The sequence below is a fragment of the Piliocolobus tephrosceles genome, chromosome 10 (genome assembly GCF_002776525.5).
Source record: "Piliocolobus tephrosceles isolate RC106 chromosome 10, ASM277652v3, whole genome shotgun sequence".
Classification (NCBI taxonomy): Eukaryota; Metazoa; Chordata; class Mammalia; order Primates; family Cercopithecidae; genus Piliocolobus; species Piliocolobus tephrosceles.
Window position 1 is genome coordinate 1,011,986 of NC_045443.1, and position 22,234 is coordinate 1,034,219.

General features: G+C 43.2%; 1 protein-coding gene across 12 annotated transcripts in view; it reads left to right on the forward strand.

The window, feature by feature from the left end:
- The first annotated feature begins 2,794 nt into the window (after positions 1-2,794).
- The window catches only part of WNK1 (WNK lysine deficient protein kinase 1), a 182,481-nt gene continuing 163,041 nt past the window's right edge, over positions 2,795-22,234 (forward strand). For 10 of the 12 annotated variants that reach the window (XM_023182977.1, XM_023182976.1, XM_023182978.1 and 7 more), the window contains exon 1: positions 3,166-4,565. In XM_023182977.1, coding sequence (XP_023038745.1) covers positions 3,807-4,565 — 759 coding nt within the window. In that variant the 5' untranslated portion in view covers positions 3,166-3,806. Of the gene's footprint in view, positions 4,566-22,234 lie in introns of all 12 variants that reach the window. The other 2 variants (XM_023182984.2, XM_023182972.1) reach the window with 1 other exon arrangement.

The following is a 22,234-nucleotide window of genomic DNA, read 5'->3' on the forward strand; positions in this document are numbered from 1 at the left end:
ATTATGCCACATTCAAAGTAAGGTAGATTTTGTGTGTTCAGGATATTTCAGTCACTGTCTAAATCAAAGGTGTCTCTTTCATTGCTAGCTAGTTACCAATGGCAGAAACCATGTAAACGAAAAATGTGAATGGATGGGAATAGAAAGAAACATGAATCAATCAATGTGAGAACATGAACAAGAACTAGAGAGAACAGAGAAATGGTGAGAGAGAATAACATACTTGTATTCTTGTGGAACCAAATGTCAGGAAGTCAAACCTCTGAGCTTAGTACATTCATTGTATCCTGGTTTCCTTGTTATCTCTGTTTACAGTCACTTGATGTTTTATACGGAATACAGAGAGGTTGATTCTTTACTCGATAATTGAAACGACAGAGAAAGGAAAAGTGCTATTAGGAATTACAGTAATGAGTAACAGAAAACATCATTTACTTGGAGATAGGTTGGTAAGCATTAAAAAGAACTGAGTGAGCTGGGATCAAGCCACTGGACTCCAGCCTGGGTAACAGAATGAGACTCTCTCTCAAAAAAAAAAAAAAAAAAAAAAAAAAAAAAAAAAACTGAACAAAAAAGTGTTAGTAAAATACCCACACTAAACAACATAACTTTTAAATCTGATCATTGTACATAATAAGATTATATTCAACTTAAAATTGTATCTGTTTTCATTGTAAAGCTAACATTACACAAGTGGGAAAAGCTGTCTCCTAGGCAAGTGTGGTTTCAAGTCAACAGTTAATTAAATTACTTACAATGAATTTAGTTGTTCCTGGTTGAAAAGACATGTTGATAGGGCATGGTGATTATCAAGGGACTTGTGTCCAATGCAGTGTGGCCAAAGTTTCAGGGCTCAGTAAACAGGAACAGGCAATAATAAAATCCTTTAATAACCACTCACACAAAAATATCCTAATTTTTTTATGGTGCCAAAAGGGAACATTATGATTTACTGATCTTCTTTTAACTTGCCAATTTGTAATTAGCTGCCTTATGTTTAAAATCAGACTATTTTTCCTCCTGAAGCAACAATTGGGCAAGTTTTATTTGACTCAAGAAGTATAATAAAAATGTATTTTACGGCCATTTCTTCCCTTGCTTACAGTAGGTTTACGGTTAGAAATACACTCTTAATTCCATTTACCATAATGAGATTATTTACCATTACCAACAGCAAACGAATGAAAGATACATTTTCTAAAGCAATGGAACCCTAATATTTTAGTACTCTAGTTGTTCCTACTGAATTGGCATTTTAAAATGTTCACAACCTGTCAGCTTCATGAAACCTCACAATCATTGGCTTAAAACATTTTTGTAAACTTGAAAGTGTAGCTTGCGATAAACAACAAAAAAAAAAAAAAAAGAAAGAAAATAGCATTAAGCATTTTACGTATCAGATGAATTAACATGAACTGCACGGCAAGAATTCTGCAGGTGGAGCTCATCCGATAACTGTGCTAAGGAACCTCCTGCCAAGTTCCTCGCTAGCTGCTCGTTAGCAGCGTGGTCCTCGGCCGGGACGCGCGCTCCCGAGCTGGTTCCGCAGCGGGCGCCGAAGAGAGGCGGCCGCGTCCGGACGCTCTGATGCGGTTGCGTACGTTTTCAGCGCTTCCCGCTCTCCACCGGTTGGACCGAGGCTTTTAAACTGCCATCTGCTCCCGAGTCCGGCTTCCTACTCCGTCTGGTGCCCCCTGGTGCTCATGCCCTCCACATCTTGAGTAGTTGCGAGGAGCACAGGGGTCCAGGGAGACAAGGATGCTTTCAAGAAAAACATTCCATGGCGGCGAGCCGCAGGGATCCACATTTCCCGGGCCCAGAGCCCTGGTAGGCATTGCATGTGGACATTGAGGAGCTCTAGAGAAAGACGGGGTGTTGTTTCACGAAGCCACCCAGCAGAAGAAAGGTGGAAAATAAGTTTCAACCAACTACAAAGGCAGAAGTCAGCCCAGCCCCCCAAGTGTGGTCAAAGACCCATAGATCCGTAGACCTGATCTTTTCTTGAATCCACCGCTCCCCCAACCCCCCCTTTTATTGTCTTTCAGGCAAAGCAAAGATAGAGTTACTAGGATCCCCCATTTCAGTAAGGCAGCCCTTTTTTGAGAGCCAGAATGTCCGTGTCGGGCAGGAGCTGAGAATGTGGCCTTAATTGTTGAGGGGAGGAGGATGGAAGATAATTCTCCCTGTCTCCTCCTCCAATCCATTTAATCAATATTAATTTCATGCACCATCTTCACAAAGTTTCTTTTCCCCTCCTCCAACTCAGAACTCAGGCTCCGGTTATCCTGCTTTCCCCTTCCCCTCCACCCCCACAGCCCTGCAGTCACTCAACACTACTGCGGCTCTCTCCATTAAAGATGAACAACAGATCATTTTTCATTGCATGGCAACCCTAAGAGCTCTCTCGCTTAGCAGAGCATGATGGGAGTCTTTCCATCTCCCCCCCACCTTCCTCTTCTTTTTTTTCCCCTTCCTTCCCTTCTTTCACAATTAATCCCTAAATAATGATTTTCCTAAGCTCGCGCGGACTTCAGGATGGGGTTGAGCGACCCGCGATGACGCTCCCATCAGCCTTTCAGAAGGGACGGTTTCTAAAGAAAACTACAACTCCCACGAGGCATCAGGCTACAGCAACCGCGAGGCATCACGGAAGTCGTAGGCACTTTTCTCCTAGGTCCCGTTCATCTCCTCCAACCCGTAAACTATAAGTCCCAAGGTGCCTCGGGGCTGGCACGCCTGCGCAAAGCCCCGGAGCGAGGTGGGGGGTGGGGCTGCCCCGGGCGGCGGGGGGCGGGATCCGAGCGGGCTGTGTGGAGGCTTCAGACTCCCGGCGCCATTTAGCGCAGAGAGTTTCCCGGGCGGACGCGGCTCCTATCTCGGCCACTCCGCACCCCCGTCTTCGGTGACAGAAGGCGCCTGGTGGGGGTGACTGCTCTTTTCTCTCCCTATCCCCCCTCACCCAGTCCTCTAGGTCTCCTCTCCTCTTGCCTCAGAGAAGCAGCGGAGCTCGGGCCCCGCGGTGAGCGGCCCTCCCCTCCCCACCGTTCCCTCCGCCGTCAGCCCCCGGCACCGGCCCGGGAGGAGACGGGTTTGCCAGGCCTGGGGCGGGCGGGGAGGCCTCGGGGAAGGGGGGGCCCGCTCCTCAGGCGCCGAGGCTCCGAGGCTCCGGCCCTTCGCCTCTGGGCGATGGGCGACCTGTGAGGCCGGTCCCCATCGCTGGGGGCGCGTGTGGGAGGAGGCGGCCGCCGAGTGACCGGAGCCGGGCCGCGGCCTTCCCTCGCTCGCCTCGGCCCCTCCCACTCCCCTGCCCCGGGGCTGCCACCGCCCGGGCGTCGGACCTGGTCCCGTGCTCGCGGCGCCGCCGCCCTCTGGGCCTAGCCCGCCCAGCTCGGCGAGCGGCGGCAGTGGGAGCCGCGTCCGCCGCATCCGCCTCGACTCGGTGCCGGCCCCTGGCCCTCCCCTCATGACTGCGGCGCCTCCGCTGCCACCGCCCGCCCGGCCGCCGCTCGCCGCAGGATGGATGCGGACCGTGCGGCGCTAACCCCCGTGGCTCCGCTCCCGACTCGCCCGCCTTCGAGCCCTCCTCGCGAGCCGCAGCAGTCTCGGTGCCAGCAGCCGCCGCAGCCGGGCCCCGCGGTCCGCCCTTCCCTCGCTGCGGCTGGTCGGTGCTGAGTGAGGCGTCGTCCGGGTCGGCGCGAACCCGCGCGGCCGCGGTGCCCTGCGGACCTCTGCGCGGGCGGCTCGGCCCTTCACGCCCTTTTCACCCACAACTCCGAGCCCGCTCGCCTCTCGCCAGCGAACCGACCATGTCTGGCGGCGCGGCAGAGAAGCAGAGCAGCACTCCCGGTTCCCTGTTCCTCTCGCCGCCGGCTCCTGTCCCCAAGAATGGCTCCAGCTCCGATTCCTCCGTGGGGGAGAAGCTGGGGGCCGCGGCCGCCGACGCTGTGACCGGCAGGACTGAGGAGTACCGGCGCCGCCGCCACACTATGGACAAGGACAGCCGCGGGGCGGCCGCGACCACCACCACCACCGAGCACCGCTTCTTCCGCCGGAGCGTCATCTGCGACTCCAACGCCACCGCGCTGGAGCTGCCCGGCCTCCCTCTTGCCCTCCCCCAGCCCAGCATCCCCGCGGTCGTCCCGCAGAGTGCTCCCCCGGAGCCCCAGCGGGAGGAGACCGTGGCCGCCGCCGCCGCTTCCCAGGTAGCCCAGCAGCCTCCAGCCGCTGCCGCCCCTGGGGAACAGGCCGTCGCGGGCCCTGCCCCCTCGACTGTCCCCAGCAGTACCAGCAGAGACCGCGCAGTGTCCCAGCCTAGCCTGGTGGGGAGCAAAGAGGAGCCGCCGCCAGCGAGAAGTGGCAGCGGCGGCGGCAGCGCCAAGGAGCCGCAGGAGGAACGGAGCCAGCAGCAGGATGATATCGAAGAGCTGGAGACCAAGGCCGTGGGAATGTCTAACGATGGCCGCTTTCTCAAGTTTGACATCGAAATCGGCAGAGGCTCCTTTAAGACGGTCTACAAAGGTCTGGACACTGAAACCACTGTGGAAGTCGCCTGGTGTGAACTGCAGGTAAAGCCCCACCTACTTCTTGATTGGAAGGTCCTTTGGATCCCAGATTTGGCTTGGCGAAGCCAGTTGATCGAGTTCACCTTCACTTGGCATTCTCTAACTGTTGGACTCCGAGTGGGAGGGGGAGGCCAACTTTGGAAAGGGGTTGAAATTAGGAGAATGTGGAGCATGTGCCTCGGTGTTGGGATAGGATGAGAATTACTGGTAGCCAGAGGGATTTGCTACCGGGCAGGGGTGGTGAAGGTCATCTTAGTACAAACGAATTGTCTCCTGGTTTAGTGTCCGGCAAGAAACTTGGAATGAGTGGGGAAGTTGAAAGTACAGATGCTTCTTCCTCTGTGCGTTTCAGTCTCATCAAAGGCTCTGCAGTGATGAGCGGCCTCTGGGCGTAGAAGCGTGTTTCCATTCCTGAGATCAGGCTGTTCTTTTTAAATGAGAACGACCTTGTACCTCTGGATATATCTTGCTTGATGGTTGCACAGGCATTTAGTATAAAATAAGTATTAAAAAAGACTCTTCTCTGCCCCTTTTGGATGAATGCCTTGACAGTAGTGACGTGCAAATAAATGCTTGATGTTGTTCTACCTAATGATGCTTAAGCCTTGCAGTAGCAGCATTGCTCTGACATTGTTCGTTAAACTAACGTCTTTCAGCCCATTCACTACACAGCGAATAGTACAGGAGCCCATGCAAAATTGTGTAAGTGCTTTGAGAGTTGTAATGTCATCATCGTTTTAATCTTGTAAAATATTTTTAAGCTAAACTTTCCCAAGAGTCCGAAGGAGTCGCAATACTTCCTTTTTTAACCTCTAGTGGTGTAAATAATGGTGTGTCATTCTGGTTGACTAGTACATTCTAGGTTTAAACAGCTGAGTTTGGGCTACTTGTTGCTTGACTAGTAGCCCATTGCGACGCCTATTGCTACTGATGCTGGAATTTTATTCTTCCATTATAGTTTTATATTTGAATAGGTGCTTTTTAACAATTTTTTATTTTCCTTAACCGGTTGCCTTAACCTGAAGCAGCTTGCTTGAATATTGCTCTGACTGGGCATAGGTGAACATAGGTTATTAGTAGGAGCAGGGTTATACTGAAGGAAAAAAGTCAGCCACATTATACATACATAAAAATATGTCATTAGACCAGCCTGATACAGGATATGAAAATAACTGAATGATCTTGGAACTTGTTTTATCCATGAACTAATATGTTAACATGTAACCCTTTGAATGTCAGGTTCCAAATAATTAAGGCCATATCAAATGTGAAATTAACACAGCATGTGGAAGTAAACTTAAAAACTAAGAAGTTCTTTACAAACATAGTCATTTCTTAACCTTTACAGTTAATGATGTAGAACTTCTAAGGTAGTGTGAAATTAAAACTACTCATTAATTTTATAGTATTTTAGAATTGGAAAGGTGACAGATCTTAAAAAAAAAAAAAAAACCTCGTCAAATGAAAACTATTCATTTTGGTCAGTCATACTCAAAAAACTTAGTCTGGGCCAGGCGCGGTGGCTCACGCCTGTAATCCCAGCACTTTGGGAAGTCAAGGCGGGTGGATCATGGGGTCAGGAGTTTGAGACCAGCCTGGCCAACGTAGCGAAACCCCGACTCTACTAAAAATATAAAAATTAGTCGGGTATGGTGGCACGCGCCTGTAATCCCAACTACTCGGGAGGCTGAGGCAGGATAATAGCTTGAACCCGAGAGGCGGAGGTTGCAGTGAGCGGAGATCACACCATTGCACTGCAGCGTGGTGACAGAGCGAGACTCCGTCTCAAAAACAAAAACAACTTATGTCTGATTCCTTTTGGTTTACAGGCAGAAATTTACAGAATTTACATTTCTTTCTTGTACTTTCGACACCTATTGCTACTGATGCTGGAATTTTATTCTTCCATTATAGTTTTATATTTGAATGGGTGCTTTTTAACAATTTTTTATTTTCCTTAGCCGGTTGCCTTACTTTTTTGAGACTGGACCCAATTACTTGTTGAGCACTTTATGAATTAATTTTGTTAGTTTTAATTATTTCGCTTCTGAGACTTTTCAGAATGTGATGTGTGTTTTCCCTTTATCACCTGGAATTTTCTGATACTTTCTTATCTTGGAACTGATAATACAGTGAAAAAAACTTAATTTGTCTAATATCACGATACAAAGTTTGTCTAAGCTTCTCAGGTTTTCTTAGAACTGGTAACTTTTTGAATTTTTAATTATCTAGGCATGGGCATGACCAAACTAAAGAAAATCTTACATTGCATATTATTTTTGAGTCATTTCCGGATTTGGCTGCAGAACTAGATGAATCCTTGCTTATTAAGTGGTACCTGGTTTAGAAACTTCGATGTCATTTGTCTGTGCTTCTATAATTTTTTGTTTTGATTTTGAAAAGATTATCCTATCTGAAAAATCCTTTATAGCAGTAGTTAGGAAGTATTTTTGGTTTTTTGACCAGAACAGTTGCACTGTATGCCTAATAAAGTATTCACTGGGTCAGTGTTTGAACTTTTATCTTTGGAGCCAAATTAAAGGACAAGCCCAAGGGATTACTAAAGCATTGGGAAGATAGAAACTTTTTCGCTAAATGTATCCTTTTAATATACACCTATTTCCGAAGCAAGACAGGAGAATATTGTGTTAAGTTGTTGAGTTAAAAATCTTCGTGTATTAAAACTGGAAGAAATCTTAGGTTATCCTGCCCAGCTATTTATTTGACAAATAAGAAAAGTGAAATCATAGAGCAGGTAGATAACTTGATTAGGTAGATGAAGAACAAAAGCTAGTTAGGATCTAATAATTTGGGAGATGACAAAGTATTTGTAGTCCAGTAGACGGCTAATAAGTAATTTCAAATGAAGCCATATTGTTTTGGTGTGGAAGTGGCTGTTGGAGATCTGGAGGAACCTGGTCCTATACCTATGGCAAATTTCAGGCTTCTGTTTTGGGTATTGATTTTCATCACTTCAAATTGAGATATAAATAGGCTTTCGTGGATGGGTGAATGTGGTATACAAATCAAGCTGTTTTCTGCCAGGCTTGTTTTTTGAAGAGTCATGTTATGCTATGCATTGCTCTTTAGTAAAACAAGCATCAATTCTTTTTGTTTTTTTTCAAAAAAAAAAGGAGACGGAGTCTTGCTCTGTCTCCAGGCTAGAGTGCAGTGGCTCGATCTCAGCTCACAGCAACCTCCACCTCCTGGGTTCAAGCGATTCTCCTGCCTCAGCCTCCCAAGTAGCTGGGACTACAGGCGCCCACCACACCCAGCTAATTACAAGCATCAATTCTTAGTACATAATACGAAGGTAATATTTTGACACCACAGAATCTTCAGTAATTACTGAGTTGTTTAAGATGCAGATTTCTTTACCTGGTTTTATTAGACAAGTAGTGCACCTTAATTTTAATATTTGATTGTCTTGGTCAGAAAATACTACTGTTGCGCTGTGTCTGCAGAGTTTACATTGCTTTTCTAGAAAGGGATCTTGTTTTTCAAAAAAGATAGCACAATTTCCTTTAGGAAAACCTTGATGCAGCCGGATGTGGTGGCTCACGCCTGTAATGCCAGCACTTTGGGAGGCCAAGGTGGGCGGATCACATGGTCAGGAGTTCGAGACCAGCCTGGCTAACATGGTGAAACCCCATGTCTACTAAAAATACAAAAGTTAGCTGGGCGTGCTCCGTGCGCCTGTAATCCCAGCTACTCGGAAGGCTGAGGCAGGAGAATCGTTTGAACCCAGGAGGCGGAGGTTGAAGTGAGTCGAGATCGCGTCATTGCACTCCAACCTGGGGGAAAGGGCGAGACTCTGTTTCAAAAAAAAAAAAAAGAAATAAAACATTGATGCACAGATTTAAGAATGATTTATTTTAAGCACCTTCCCCCCAAGTTGCCTTTGAAGAGTTCACATGATGCATTATATGTTGATGAGATTGTTTCCACATCTACCTGAAAAGAGATGAAATCATATTTTTGTCGAAGCTCCAATATACTTAACTGCTTACTTTTCTCTGTCTTTTATTAAGACTATATGTCATGAGTATATGACATTTTTTGTGAAAAGTTTAGCAGTGTTACAGAAATGGGATGTGGTTCTGTGATTAAGAAACCATAATTTATTTCTTTGCTATAGTTCTTAAAATATCTCATGGAACTGAATCTCTCTATTAGAATGTTGGTGATTTTTTCCCTCTTTTTTTTTTTTTTTTTTTTTTTTTGAGACGGAGTCTCGCTCTCTCGCCCAGGCTGGAGTGCGGTGGCCGGATCTCAGCTCACTGCAAACTCCGCCTCCCGGGTTCCCGCCATTCTCCTGCCTCAGCCTCCCTAGTAGCTGGGACTACAGGCGCCCGCCACCTCGCCCGGCTAGTTTTTTGTATTTTTAGTAGAGACGGGGTTTCACCGTGTTAGCCAGGATGGTCTCGATCTCCTGACCTCGTGATCCGCCCGACTCAGCCTCCCAAAGTGCTGGGATTACAGGCTTGAGCCACCGCACCCGGCCGATTTTTTCCCTCTTTTTAAATTTGTGCCACATTCCTTATTTTTTAGGATGAGAATCAGCGTAACTTTCCATCTCAGGGAATAGTTTTTGGAGTTTGTTCTTAAATCCTCAAAGTCAGCGATTAGGAGTATTGGCAAAATTTTTTCTCTTACCTTTTTTCTGACCCGTGGTAACACAGTCTGAGAAGTAATCTAAAAACCTGGAAAGAGGTTGTTTTTGTGTAAAACAAACTAGGAATCTATTGTTGCTTGGTGACAATTCATTTCTTGACATTCAAATTCATTTAAAATTCATCTTATTCCACCAGCAGCTTATCAAAGAAATTCAAAAAATAAAAAATATATGTATATAAATAAAATTCATCTTAGTTCATCCCTATGGAAACATTCAATTAAAACTTGGCTCTCATTTTCAGAAATCATCCTAAACCTGTTATTTGGGTTTTCTGGTAGTTTCTACACTTTTTTAGATAAAGCTGTAAAAGCAGCAAGAGTAGCTATACTCAATGATCGTTTCTGAAAATATTTAGCATTACTATGAAATAATTCATAATTACAATTAGTACACTTTTGCTATACCAGTTCTTTAAATTATGTTGATAATTTAAATTATATGTTTAGTAACTTGCATTTTATTTGAGTTTTTTGTTTTGTTTGTTTGTTTTTTGAGACAGAGTCTCACTCTGTTGCCCAGGCTGGAGTACAGTGGCTCGATCTCGGCTCACTGCAACCTCCACCTCCCAGGTTCAAGCGATTCTCCTGCCTCAGCCTCCTGAGTAGCTAGGATTACAGGTGCCCGCCACCACGCCCGGCTAATTTTTATATTTTTAGTAGAGACGGGGTTTCACCATGTTGCCCGGCTGGTCTTGAACACCTGACCTCGTGATCTGCCTGCCTTGGCCTCCCAAAGCGCTGGGATTACAGGCTTGAGCCACCGCGCCCAGACGTTTTGTTTTGTTTTAAAACCTGGTCTGCAGGAATAGGTGAGACTTAGCATGACCTCAGTTTATGTTTGAAGAGGCCATTTTTCTGCCTTGTAACATAGTAGTTAAGAACTAGATTGCCTGGATTCAATAAGCAAGTCTTGTGCTACAGTTTCCTGTCTGTAAAATGGGTGTAAAAAAGAGCACCCACTTTATAGAGTTGTGCTGATTAAATGAATGAACATATATAAAACATGTAGGACAGGGCCTGCCACATAAATATTAACTATGATGATGCAGCATCTTTTTTAGGATGTCCTTTTGAGGGAATCTGTGAAGATTTTGTTTGTTTATATTTATGCTTGAAAAATCATAGAGCAAAACTTAACTACTATTCTTGGAGGAGGAGGAAAGCAGGTATTGACCTTTATGTACTGGTGCTTTTAAATTCCTTAGCTTTACCTGGCCTTTGCCTAGTATTCTAATTCTGTGACCCATCACCCAAATGCCGACATTTCTGAACTGCTTATTTTCAGAATCTGCTAAGTTCCTTGTCTCATCTACTTTGCATGAATCTGGAAAGCAGATTTTCTTTTGGTGGATCTCATATATAATTCTTACAGTATTTATTTATCATATTGAAATTGTTTATATACTTTGTCTAATCCATTAGTCTTCAGAAAGTTCACTATGGTGTAGTAGAATACTATACACTGAAAAGGAGCACCAAGGCAGAACCCTTGAGTTCTAGATTACCCAATTTTCTGACCTTGAGTAAGGAACTTAATCTGTAATGCTCATTTATTAGCAATATGTCTTACTGATTTAGGATTGTTGAAGATCAACTGAAATACTGTGTGAAAGTACTTTGAAAAATGTTAAGTGTTATATAAAATATAACAAAGGATACTTAAATATTCATTTAGAAGGCTGTAAGTTATCACCTGTTACAAATGGAATATATTAAACTTAGTTGGATTTGGGGAGCTTTTTGCTTTGTCAACTTAATTTCTCAAATCTTAAAAGGGGAGCTTTTCAGTTTGAAGAGAAATTGTCAGAAGCTCTTAATACTTTGTTTGGAAGAGGCTTATGCCTTTGACAGGTAGCAGACTTAATTTTATATGTAGGTTTTGTTTTGTTGTTGTTGTTGTTGTTTTGATGGGGTCTTGCTCTGTCGCCCAGGCTGGAGTACAATGGCGTGATCTTGGGATCCTGGCTCACTGAAACCTCCCCCTCCTGCATTCAAGCGATTCTCCTGCCTCAGCCTCCAGTGTAGATGGGATTGCAGGCACCCACCACCACACCCGGCTAATTTATTATTTATTTATTTATTTATTTATTTATTTATTTATTTATTTGTATTTTTAGTAGAGACAGTTTCACTGTGTTGGACAGGCTGGTCTCAAACTCCTGACCTCAGGTGATCCTCCTGCCTTGGCCTCTCAAAGTACTGGGATTACAGGCGTGACCCACCGTTCCTGGCCTATATGTAGTTTTTAAAAGATTGGTTACTTGTACTTTTTACATAACAGGAAAAGCATCAGTAAGCTGTGGTTTTGTGACCAACTTAATTGATCATATAATATCTCCACCTTCATTTATATTAATTTAGATTTTTCAGGTGGGGTTTCATAAATAATTTACTTTTTAGTGTTGTGACTTGAATCTTGGCCTTGCCAAATTACCATATTAAATACATTATGCTAAATGAATGTGTTGAATGATTTTTTAGAAGAGAGTCCTCAGATAAGCTGTTAGTCATTACAAGCAAATAATTTTCTCAGGAATGTAAGAATTCTTAAGAAATTTAACAGTTTGAATTTAGGAGTGTTTGGAAATTTGCTTGTTAAAATCATCATACTCAGGTTAGTTAAGAAAAAGCATACTGTCTTTCCTGTAGATACCTTTTGTGCAACTGAGGTTCACCTTCTCGGAGACAATATTATTTTTGTCAGTATATACGTGATAGATGGTCTGGTTAATCAAACACACACTAATGTATAAACCAAACAGTGAGAGGTGAAATTAATTAGTGAATCAAATTATTAATGTGCACATTCTCTATTACTAGATAGAGATTAACAGATTTCTTGGGATAAGATCATTTTCATGGCTAAGAGTTTTGAGCTATATAACCTGATATATCTATCTTTATGTGGGTAATCTCCTTACGTGGACTGGTAGATTATTGTGGATTAAGGTAAATTGGGAAATGCAACAGATTTATCTCTTTAACATGCTAAAGAGTTACTAGGTGTCATTGTCGTATTAAAATGTTCTTTGAACTCTTCATACTGCTCCTCTCACACACAGTCATCATCCCTCAGTATACATAGGAGATTGGTTCCAGACAGCCCCAACCATAGGGTACCAAGATTCACGAATGCACAAGTCTCTTAAATAAAATGGTGTATTTTCATATAACCTACAGTAGTACATCCTCCTGTATAGTTTATTTTTTTAATTTAATTTTTTTTTTTTGAGACTAAGTCTTGCCCTGTCGCCCAGGCTAGAGTGCAGTGGCACAATCTCAGCTCACTGCTACCTCTGTCTCCTGGGTTCAAGCGATTGTCATGCCTCAGCCTCCTGAGTAGCTGGGATTACAGGCACATGCCACTGTGCCTGGCTAATTTTTGTATTTTTAGTAGAGATGGGGTTTCACCATGTTGGCCAGGCTGGTTTCGAACTCCTGACCTCAAGTGATCCGTCTGCCTCTGCCTCCCAAAACGCTGAGATTACAGGTGTGGCTCCTCATGTATAGTTTAAATCATCGCTAAATTACTTGTAATGCCTAATACAATGTAAGTGTTATGTAAATAGTTTTTATACTGTAGTGTTTTAAAATTCATGTTGTTTTTTATTATTGAGTTTTGTTACTGTTTTTTCCCCAATATTTTCATCTGCAGTTAGTTGAATCCATGGATATGGAACCTGAGGATGTGGAGGGCGGACTCTTCTTATGTATAGAAAGTAGAGAGTAACGGAAGAGTTGAATTTTAAACAGAGAAATTAATTGGTTAGATTTGCATAGCAGTAATTGTCCAAGAATGGATTAAAGGCATACAGAGGAAAGTGTAGAGATTCCAGTAGTCCCTGCTCTTCTTCTTAGGGAATAATGATTATTTTTTTCTCCTGCTTTTCTTTTTTTTCCCCTTTTTTTCTTTTTTCTTTCTTTCTTTTTTTTTTTTTTTTTGAGACAGAGTTTTGCTCTTGTTGCCCAGCTGGAGCGCAATGGCGCGATCTCGGCTCACCACAACCTTTGCCTCCCAGGTTCAAGGGATTCTCCTTCCTCAGCCTCCCGAGTAGCTGGGATTACAGGAAGGCGCCACCATGCCCGGCTAATTTTGTATTTTTAGTGGAGATGGGGTTTCTCCATGTTAGTCAGGCTGGTCTCCAACTCCTGACCTCAGGTGATCCACCAGCCTCGGCCTCCCAAAGTGCTGGAATTATGGGCGTGAGCCATCACTCCTGGTCCATATTTTTATCTTTTGATTCTGTTTTCTTTGCGGTTTGCAAGACCCCTCAGTGGATACCTGAAGCTACAGACACTACTGAACCCTATGCATACTGTGCATTTTCCATCCCATAACCCATTTGACTAAGTGACTAAAGGACGAGATGGGTGGGTGGCATTAACAGTGTGAATATGCTGAACAAAGGGATGATATATGTCCCATTCAAGATTTCATCACACTACTCAGAATGGCACACAATTTAAAAGTTATGAATTGTTGGCCAGGTATGGTGGTTCACGCTTATAATCCCAACACTTTGGGAGGCTGAGGCTAGTGGATAACCTGAGGTCAGAAGTTTGAGACCAGCCTAGTCAACATGGTGAAACCCTGTCTCTACTGAAAATACAAAAAAAACTAGCTGGGCATGGTGGTACATGCCTGTAATCTCAGCTACTTGGGAGGTTGAGGCAGGAGAATCACTTGAACCCAGGAGGTAGAGGTTGCAGTGAGCCAAGATTGCGCCATTGCACTCCATCCTGGGCGACAAAAGGGAAACTCCATCTCAAAAAAAAAAAAGTTATGAATTGTTTATTTCTGGAATTTTCCATTTAATATTTTTGGATGGTGGGAAGTGAAGCCTCAAGTAAGGGAGGGCTACTCTAGTTAGGATATGAATGTGAGATTTTTAAGACCTAAATTAGGGAGATAACAGAAGGAATAGAACATTTAAATATTTAGGAGATAAAATATTTAGGGTTTAGTGATTAATTCGTGTTTGGAGGAAAAATGAATCATGGATAAGAGGTTGGGGTTGATAGTGCCGTCAACTGAGGGAGAAAAATCAAAGGTTTTTTTTAAGTTTTAAGGTTTTTTGTTTTTTAGATGGGAGGAGGTATGGAGATGTATTCAGTTGGACATGTTGACTTTGAGATTCTTGTGAAATCTCCAGAAGAAGTTTAATAGGCAGTTGGATATATTACTGAAACTTGAAGATGAGGCCTGAGATGGAGATAAAAGCTAATGATTCCCAAAAACGTATGTATTAGTTGTAGCTGGAATAATGGAAGTAAATGAGATAAGCTAGGGAGAGGATATAAAGTTACAGAAAAATTAGAGAGGGGGAGAGGGAAGAATAATGGTCCTTAGGCAAAATAGTAACAATTACCAAGGGAATAAAATTTCAAGAAAATAATACGTAAGAGAAGTTCTGTTTTCATAGTAGTAATTGTGGAGAATGAATTTAACAGGTAGTAAAGAAGTATAGTAGTTAGGCTGTTGAAATTGTTGTACTTGGCTATTAAGAAATCATTAACCGGGCACAGTGGCTCACGCCTATAATCCCAGCACTTTGGGAGGCTGAGGTGGGCGGATCACCTGAGGTCAGAAGTTGGAGACCAGCCTGACCAACATGGAGAAACCCCGTCTCTACTAAAAATACAAAAATCAGCTGGGCCTGGTGGCGCACGCCTATAATCCCAACTACTTGGCAGGCTGAGGCAGGAGAATCGCTTGAACCCGGGAGGCGGAGGTTGTGGTGAGCCGAGATCACGGCATTGCACTCCAGCCTGGGCAACAAGAGTAAAACTCCGTCTCAAAAAAGAAAAAAATCATTAACATTCACACTGAGAAACAGCCCTGACAAAAAGAAATTTAAAAAAAAAGTCATTAACAATTAAATTTAAGGTTGCCTAAGTAAGGGGGTGGTTGAATAAGAGAAAAGCACATAAATACATGTAAGTCACTGGTAATGCCCTAGATTTCTGCACTGTTCACTATCTAATACAGTATCCACCAGCCTTACGTGGCTATTTCCCTCTTGCCACGCAGGCTGGAGTGCAGTGGCGTGATCTCAGCTCACTGTAACCTCTGCCTCCTAGGTTCAAGCATTCTGCCTCAGCCTCCTGAGTAGCTGGGATTACAGGCACGTGCCACCACGCCCAGCTAATTTTGTACTTTTAGTAGAGACGGGGTTTTGCCATGTTGGCCAGGCTGGTCTGGAACTCCTGAGCTCAGGTGATCCACCCACCTCAGTCTTCCAAAGTGCTGGGATTACAGGTGTGAGGCACTGCATCCAGCCTTTATGTGGCTATTCAAATTTAAATGAATTAAAATTAAATTTTTAAAACTTAATTTTCTTGTACTAGCCACATTTCGAGTGCTCAGTGACAACATGTGGCTACAATATTGGATTGCACAGATAAATAACGTTTTCATGCTGGGCATGGTGGCTTATACCTGTAATCTCACCACTTCGGAAGGCTGAGGCAGGAGGATTGCTTGAGCCCAGCGGTTACAAGACCAGTCTGGGCAACATAGCAAGACCCTGTCTCTACAAAAAATTAAAAAATTAGCTGGGCCTGGTGGTGTGCATCTGTAGTCCCAGCTACTTTAAGAGACTGAGCTGGGTGGATTGCTTGAGCTGGGGAGGTCAGGGCTGCAGTGAGGCTTGATCATGCCACTTGCACTTCAGCCTGGGTGACAGAGCTATGACCCTGTCTCAAAAACAAATTTTTTTTAAATCATTGCAGAAAATTCTTTTGGAATGCACTGTATCAGATCTTGGGTCAAGTTGTGCTTTTTAAAAATATAACTGTATCAAGACTGGGCATGGCGGCTCTTACTTCTAATCTCAGCACTTTTGGGAGGCCGAGCTGAGAGCATTGCTTGAGGCCAGGAGTTTAAGACTAGCTGGGACAATGTAGCAAGATCTGAGTCTCCAAAAAATTTTAAAAATAAAAATAATAACTTTATTATTTTAACCATAATTTGACTTTAAAAAGTTCGACTTTAACCATAAAAAGTTCATCCCTTTAAAGTATATAGAGTGTTGTTTTTAAAACTGAAGTTACACATTTAAATATGTATAGTCTATTAATAAAGAAAAAATAGTTATTTTTTTGGAAAATGTACAAAGGATGTTATCACAAACATACATGCAGAATTAATAAAGGTTAACTATATGTCATAGTTACTCAATATTTGGTGACCTTACAGTTTCAGAAGAGGGGAAAATTTGCAGTGGGTTTAATGAGTGGATGAGAGGAAGTTTAGAAAGTAGAGACAATAAGTGTAGGCTGGGGTGAGGGTTGAAAAATTACATATTGGGTACAATGTTCACTATTTGGGTGATAAGGTAATAAGGTTAAGTAACTAGAAACCCTAACCTCAGCATTATGCAGTATATCCATGTAGCAAACTTGCACATGTACCCCCTGAATCCATAATAAAATATATGTATGTAAATAAAAATTTAAAAATAAAACCATGAACAAAATAAGTGTAGGCCATTTCTTCTGGTAATTTTGAATGAATAAGATCAGGGAAGGCTGGGTAAGTAGAAAGCACGGTCAAGGATGAGATGAATAGATGAGCTGGAAAGCTAAAAGTTGAAGCATTGAACTGTAATGTTTTGTCTGCTTTGGTATCATAAGTCTGTTCCAAGCCAATTACTGCTTTAGCTTTGATTTTTTTTTTTTTTTTTTTTTGAGACGGAGTCTTGCTCTGTTACCCAGGCTGGAGTGCTGTGGCCAGATCTCAGCTCACTGCAAGCTCCGCCTCCAGGGTTCACGCCATTCTCCTGCCTCAGCCTCCCGAGTAGCTGGGACTACAGGCGCCCCCAAGTCGCCCGGCTAGTTTTTTGTAGTTTTTAGTAGAGACGGGGTTTCACTGTGTTAGCCAGGATGGTCTCGATCTCCTGACCTCGTGATCAGCCCGTCTCGGCCTCCCAAAGTGCTGGGATTACAGGCTTGAGCCACCGCGCCCGGCCATTTTTTTTTTTGAGACAGTCTCGCTCTGTCGCCCAGGCTGGAGTGCAGTGACGCAATCTCAGCTCACTGCAACCTCTGCCTCCTGGGTTCAAGTGATTCTTCTGCCTCAGCCTCCGGAGTAGCTAGGACTACAGGCGCGCACCATCACGCCTGGCTAATTTTTGTATTTTTAGTAGAGACGGGGTTTCACCACGTTGGTCAGACTGGTCTCCAAGTCCTGACCTCGTGATCCACCCGCCTTGGCCTCCCACAGTGCTGGTATTACAGGCTTGAGCCACCACGCCTGGCCGGGTTGATAGGGGTTTTCAGCCTTACCTACACATGCAAATCTCCTTTCCCTCTGTAATCCCCAAATTTAGACTAATTCTCTGTCTTTCAAGGTGAGTTGCCTTACTCTGTGTGGATTCAGGGTGAGGGAAACTTTTCTGCCAGTTTATGTCATTGAAGTACATGGAAGTTTATCAGGGAATTTCTAATAATAGTAAACTTAAAATGGAAGGCCTTGGAGTTGCAGTTGTTTACCAGAAGAGTTTTTGGCATTTTCTGCATACTTCTACACACCTCTTAACTCCCTTCCTAATATTATTGATAGAGACAGCTTTTTATCAAGTCACACATAGAATCTGCTACTCCCTTTCAATTCAGATCTGTTTGCTTCAATGACGTAACAGAAGGACCACTCTAGGTGGCTCCTTTCTACCTAGACATGCTCTTTTCTATCTAGACAAAAAAAGCCACCAGCCATTTATAAATAGTAAACTATCAAGTCAAATATTTGTTCTGCCTACCCAGGCACCCTACTACATAGAGGGGCTAGTTTAGGTTTTAGTTTGGTGACAAATTGTTTGTGTTGCATTGTATCAGGTTTTTTGTTTGTTTGTTTGTTTTTGAGTCAGAGTCTCTCTCTGTCCAGGCCCAGGCTGGAGTGCAGTGGAGAGATGTATTGGCTCACTGCAACCTCCATTCCCCGGGTTCGGGCGATTATCATTCCTCAACCTCCCGAGTAGCTGGGATTACAGGCGCCTGCAACCACGCCCAGCTAATTTTTGTATTTTTAGTAGAGATGGGGTTTCACCATGTTGGCCAGGCTGGTCTAGAACTCCTGACCTCAAGTCATCTGCCCTCCTTGGCCTCCCAAAGTGCTGGGATTACAGGCGTGAAGTACCATGCCCAGCCTCCCAAAGTGCTGGGATTACAGGCGTGAGGTACCATGCCCAGCCTGCTTGTATCAGTTTCTTTATGTCTCCACAGATTTTTTTTGTTTTCATGGACATAAGTGGGGAGCATAGAGATATTTTGCTAGTGATCATCCTCTGGCGAAAGCATAGTTTGATTTCTGTGATGAGAATCTTGACCATATTCTGTCCCTCTTAGAAGGGCAGAAATGAAACTGCCATATTACCCATAAATATCACTATTAAAGGCTTTCACAAATTTACTGAATGTGCACTTGGTGTGAATACCTCATTAATATTTTAAACATCTGCCATTCTTATTCTCTTAATGAGTAAAGTTAACTTCTTCAACAACCAGTATTTAGCTAAATATTACACAATACAATTTTTCCCTTTCTTCATGTAATGGATGTAGTAATTTTTTTTTTTTTTAGATGGAGTCTTGCTCTATCACCAGGCTGGAGTGCAGTGGTGCAATCTCGGCTCACTGCCACCTCTGCTTCCCAGGTTCAAGCAATTCTCCTGCCTCAGCCTCAGGCACGCATTACCACACCCGCCTAATTTTTTTTGTATTTTAGTAGAGACGAGGTTTCATCATGTCGGCCAGGCTGGTCTTAAACTCCTGACCTCGTGATCCACCCACCTCAGCCTCCCAAAGTGCTGGGATTATAGGCGTGAGCCACCGTGCCCAGCCTGGATGTAGTAATATTTAAAGAACAAACTTTAAAAAAACTCTTTACTGTGAAATACTTTCAAACATAACAGTTGTCCCAGATTTGGCTAGAAGCTACCTTCCGTTTCCTTTTTTTTTTTTTTTTTTTTTTTTTTTTGAGACAGATTCTAACTCTGTCACCCAGGCTGGAGGCACCATCTTTGCTCACTGCAATCTCTGCCTCCTGGGTTCAAGTGATTCTCATGCCTCAGCCTCCCAAATTGCTGGGATTACAGGCGCATGCCACCACAACCGGCTAGTTTTTGTATTTTTGGTAGAGACAGATTTCACCATGTTGGCCAGGCTGGTCTCAGGCTCCTGACTGACCTTAAGTAATCCCCTCTCAGCCTCCCAAAGTGCTGGGATTACAGGTGTGAGCCACCATGCCTGGCCCCTTCTGCATCCTGGTTGTTAACATGTCCCTACCATGTTTTGATGACATCCTTACTTTCTGTACAAGATGTTCTCAGTTCATTTTATTATTTCCCCAGCCCAGTCCTGCGCCAGCCATTTCTCCTAGAGCCCGGGTTCTTTTTGCTGTAGAAAGGTATTCAGAAAAATATGGGTGCCAGGTGTGCTCGGCTACTGGGCCTGTTTTCGGTGAAGAATTAGTGTCTTAGTTCATTTGCGCTACTATTAATATATAAAGAACAGAAGTTTGTTTCCTCGCAGTTCTGTAGGCCTAGAAGTCCAAGCAAGACGCTGGCATCATGAGTTACTTGGGAAGTTGAGGGCTTTCTTGCCACATGCCCACATGGCAGAGGGCCTGAGGGCAAGAGAGTGTGAACCCACACTCAAAAGCCCTTTTTACAGCTGCATTAATTCATTCATGGAGGCAGAGCCCCACTTCTGAAAACACTGTTGCATTGGGGATTAAGTTTCTTTTTTCCTTTTTTTTTTTTTTTTGAGATGGAGTGTCACTCTTGATGTCCAGGCTCCAGTGCAATGGTGTGATCTCAGCTCACCGCAACCTCCACCTCCCGGGTTCAAGCGATTCTTCTGCCTCAGCCTGCCTGAGTAGCTGGCATTACAGGCATGCGCCACCACACCTGGCTAATTTTGTATTTTTAGTGGAGATGGAGTTTCTCCATGTTGGTCAGGCTGGTCTCAAACTCCTGACCTCAGGTGATCCACCTGCCTCGACCTCCCAGTGTGCTGGGATTATAGGCGTGAGCCACTGCGCCCAGCCCAGGATTAAGTTTCTGATGCATGAATTTGGTGGGGAGGAAGCATTTAGACTATAGGAGTTAGGAAATATTTATACGTAAGCATGTGTGTTTTGGATTTTGAAAATTTAGTATAAAAAAGAAAAACATTTGTTTCCAAAAAATTGGATTACATATTGAAATGATGATGTTTAGGTATATTTGTTAAATATATTAATGTTTCTTTTCACATTTTTAATGTAACTACTAGTAAATTAAATTGCATTTAGCTCACATTATGTTTCTGTTGACCATCGCTGATTTAGACTATTCTATTAAAATGCTGTGAAAGTTGATGCTACAGTAAGTTTACTACTTCCTTTTAAAAAATATCTTAACACCTTCCTTTTTGTGGTTTCTTGCATTAGCATCCTTCACAAGCCATAATTCTTTGCTGTTGCTGAACACAGAAATTTGGGGTTTTAAACTCTTAGTGGTTTGTGATGCTTTTAATACCAGATTGTTAAGAAAACTGGAATCCTCATCCTTTAAAATACTATCTTTTGTTATCTACCAACATGTCCAGTAATCAGAAATGGCATTTCTTTATAGCTTTGTTCTTTGAGTACTTTAGTCGTTGTTAAGAGAATACTGGAAGTGTTTACTGTAAATATCTTGAAATATTTGGTAAATATTTTGGTTTATTTCAGATAAACTGCTAGTGTGTGTTTGGAATACATTAAATGCATAAACTTACTGGTTTATATTCTTTTTTTTTTTTTTTTTTTTTGGAGACGGAGTCTCGCTCTGTCGCCCAGGCTGGAGTGCAGTGGTGTGATCTCGGCTCACTGCAACCTCCGCCTGCTGGGTTCAAACGACTCTCCTGCCTCCACCTCCTGAGTAGCTGGGACTACAGGCGCGTGCCACCGCACCCGGCTAATTTTTTGTATTTTTAGTAGAGATGGGGTTTCACCGTGTTAACCAGGATGGTCTGGGTCTCCTGTCCTGACCTTGCGATCCGCCCACCTCGGCCTCCCAAAGTGCTGGGATGACAAGCGTGAGCTACTGTGCCCGGCGCTTTATATTCTTTAGTAATTTCTGGCCATTGTGGCTCCTTAAGCTTGTTAATTAATTTAGTGACCATATTCATATCTTAATGATACTGAGAAATCGTTTCAGTTGGTTTTTGGTGTCTGGCTCTTGCTTATGAAAGATAAACTGTTTGTAGTTCAGCTATTTATTAGCACTGAGTTTTTCTAGAAGCGTTAAATTTTTTTGTTTTTGAGATAGGATCTTGTTCTGCCCCCTGGGTTCAAGTGATTCTCCTGACTCAGCCTCCTGAGTAGCTGGGATTACAGGGGTGCGCCACCACGCCCAGCTAATTTTTGTATTTTTAGTAGAGACGGGGTTTCACCGTATTGGCCCAGTTGATCTTGAACTCCTGACCTCAGGGGATCTGCCCGCCTCGGCCTCCCAGTGTTGGGATGACAGGCGTGAGCCACTGCACCCAGCCTTCACTGATTTATTTTAATAAAGTTGTAATATATTGGAGGTGGCAAGACCATTCTCTTCAAACTGTTAATGGTAATTTTTTAAAATTATTTTTATTTTTAGACTGGGTTACACACTGTCACCCAGGCTGGTCTTGAACTCCTAGGTTCAAACAATCCTCCTGTCTCAGCCTCCTCAAGTATTGGGATTACAGGTTTGAGAAACCCTCTTAATTTAATGACTATAGAAGCTTACTTTCTTTTTGCATAAGGGCCTTTGATAGTCATTGTTTATGGCTACAAATGAATTTGATTTTGACTAAATTATCTGAGTTATAAATTTCTTTTATTTCCACCTTTGTTATTGTAACCATCCTTAAATCATACACAAAAAAGATGCTTTAAAAAATTAGTAAAACACTCTCATTATAAAAGTTAGGAAATTAGAGGAGGAAAAAAGAAATAAAAAACCACCTGCAGTCAGTACCTTTATCCGGAGATA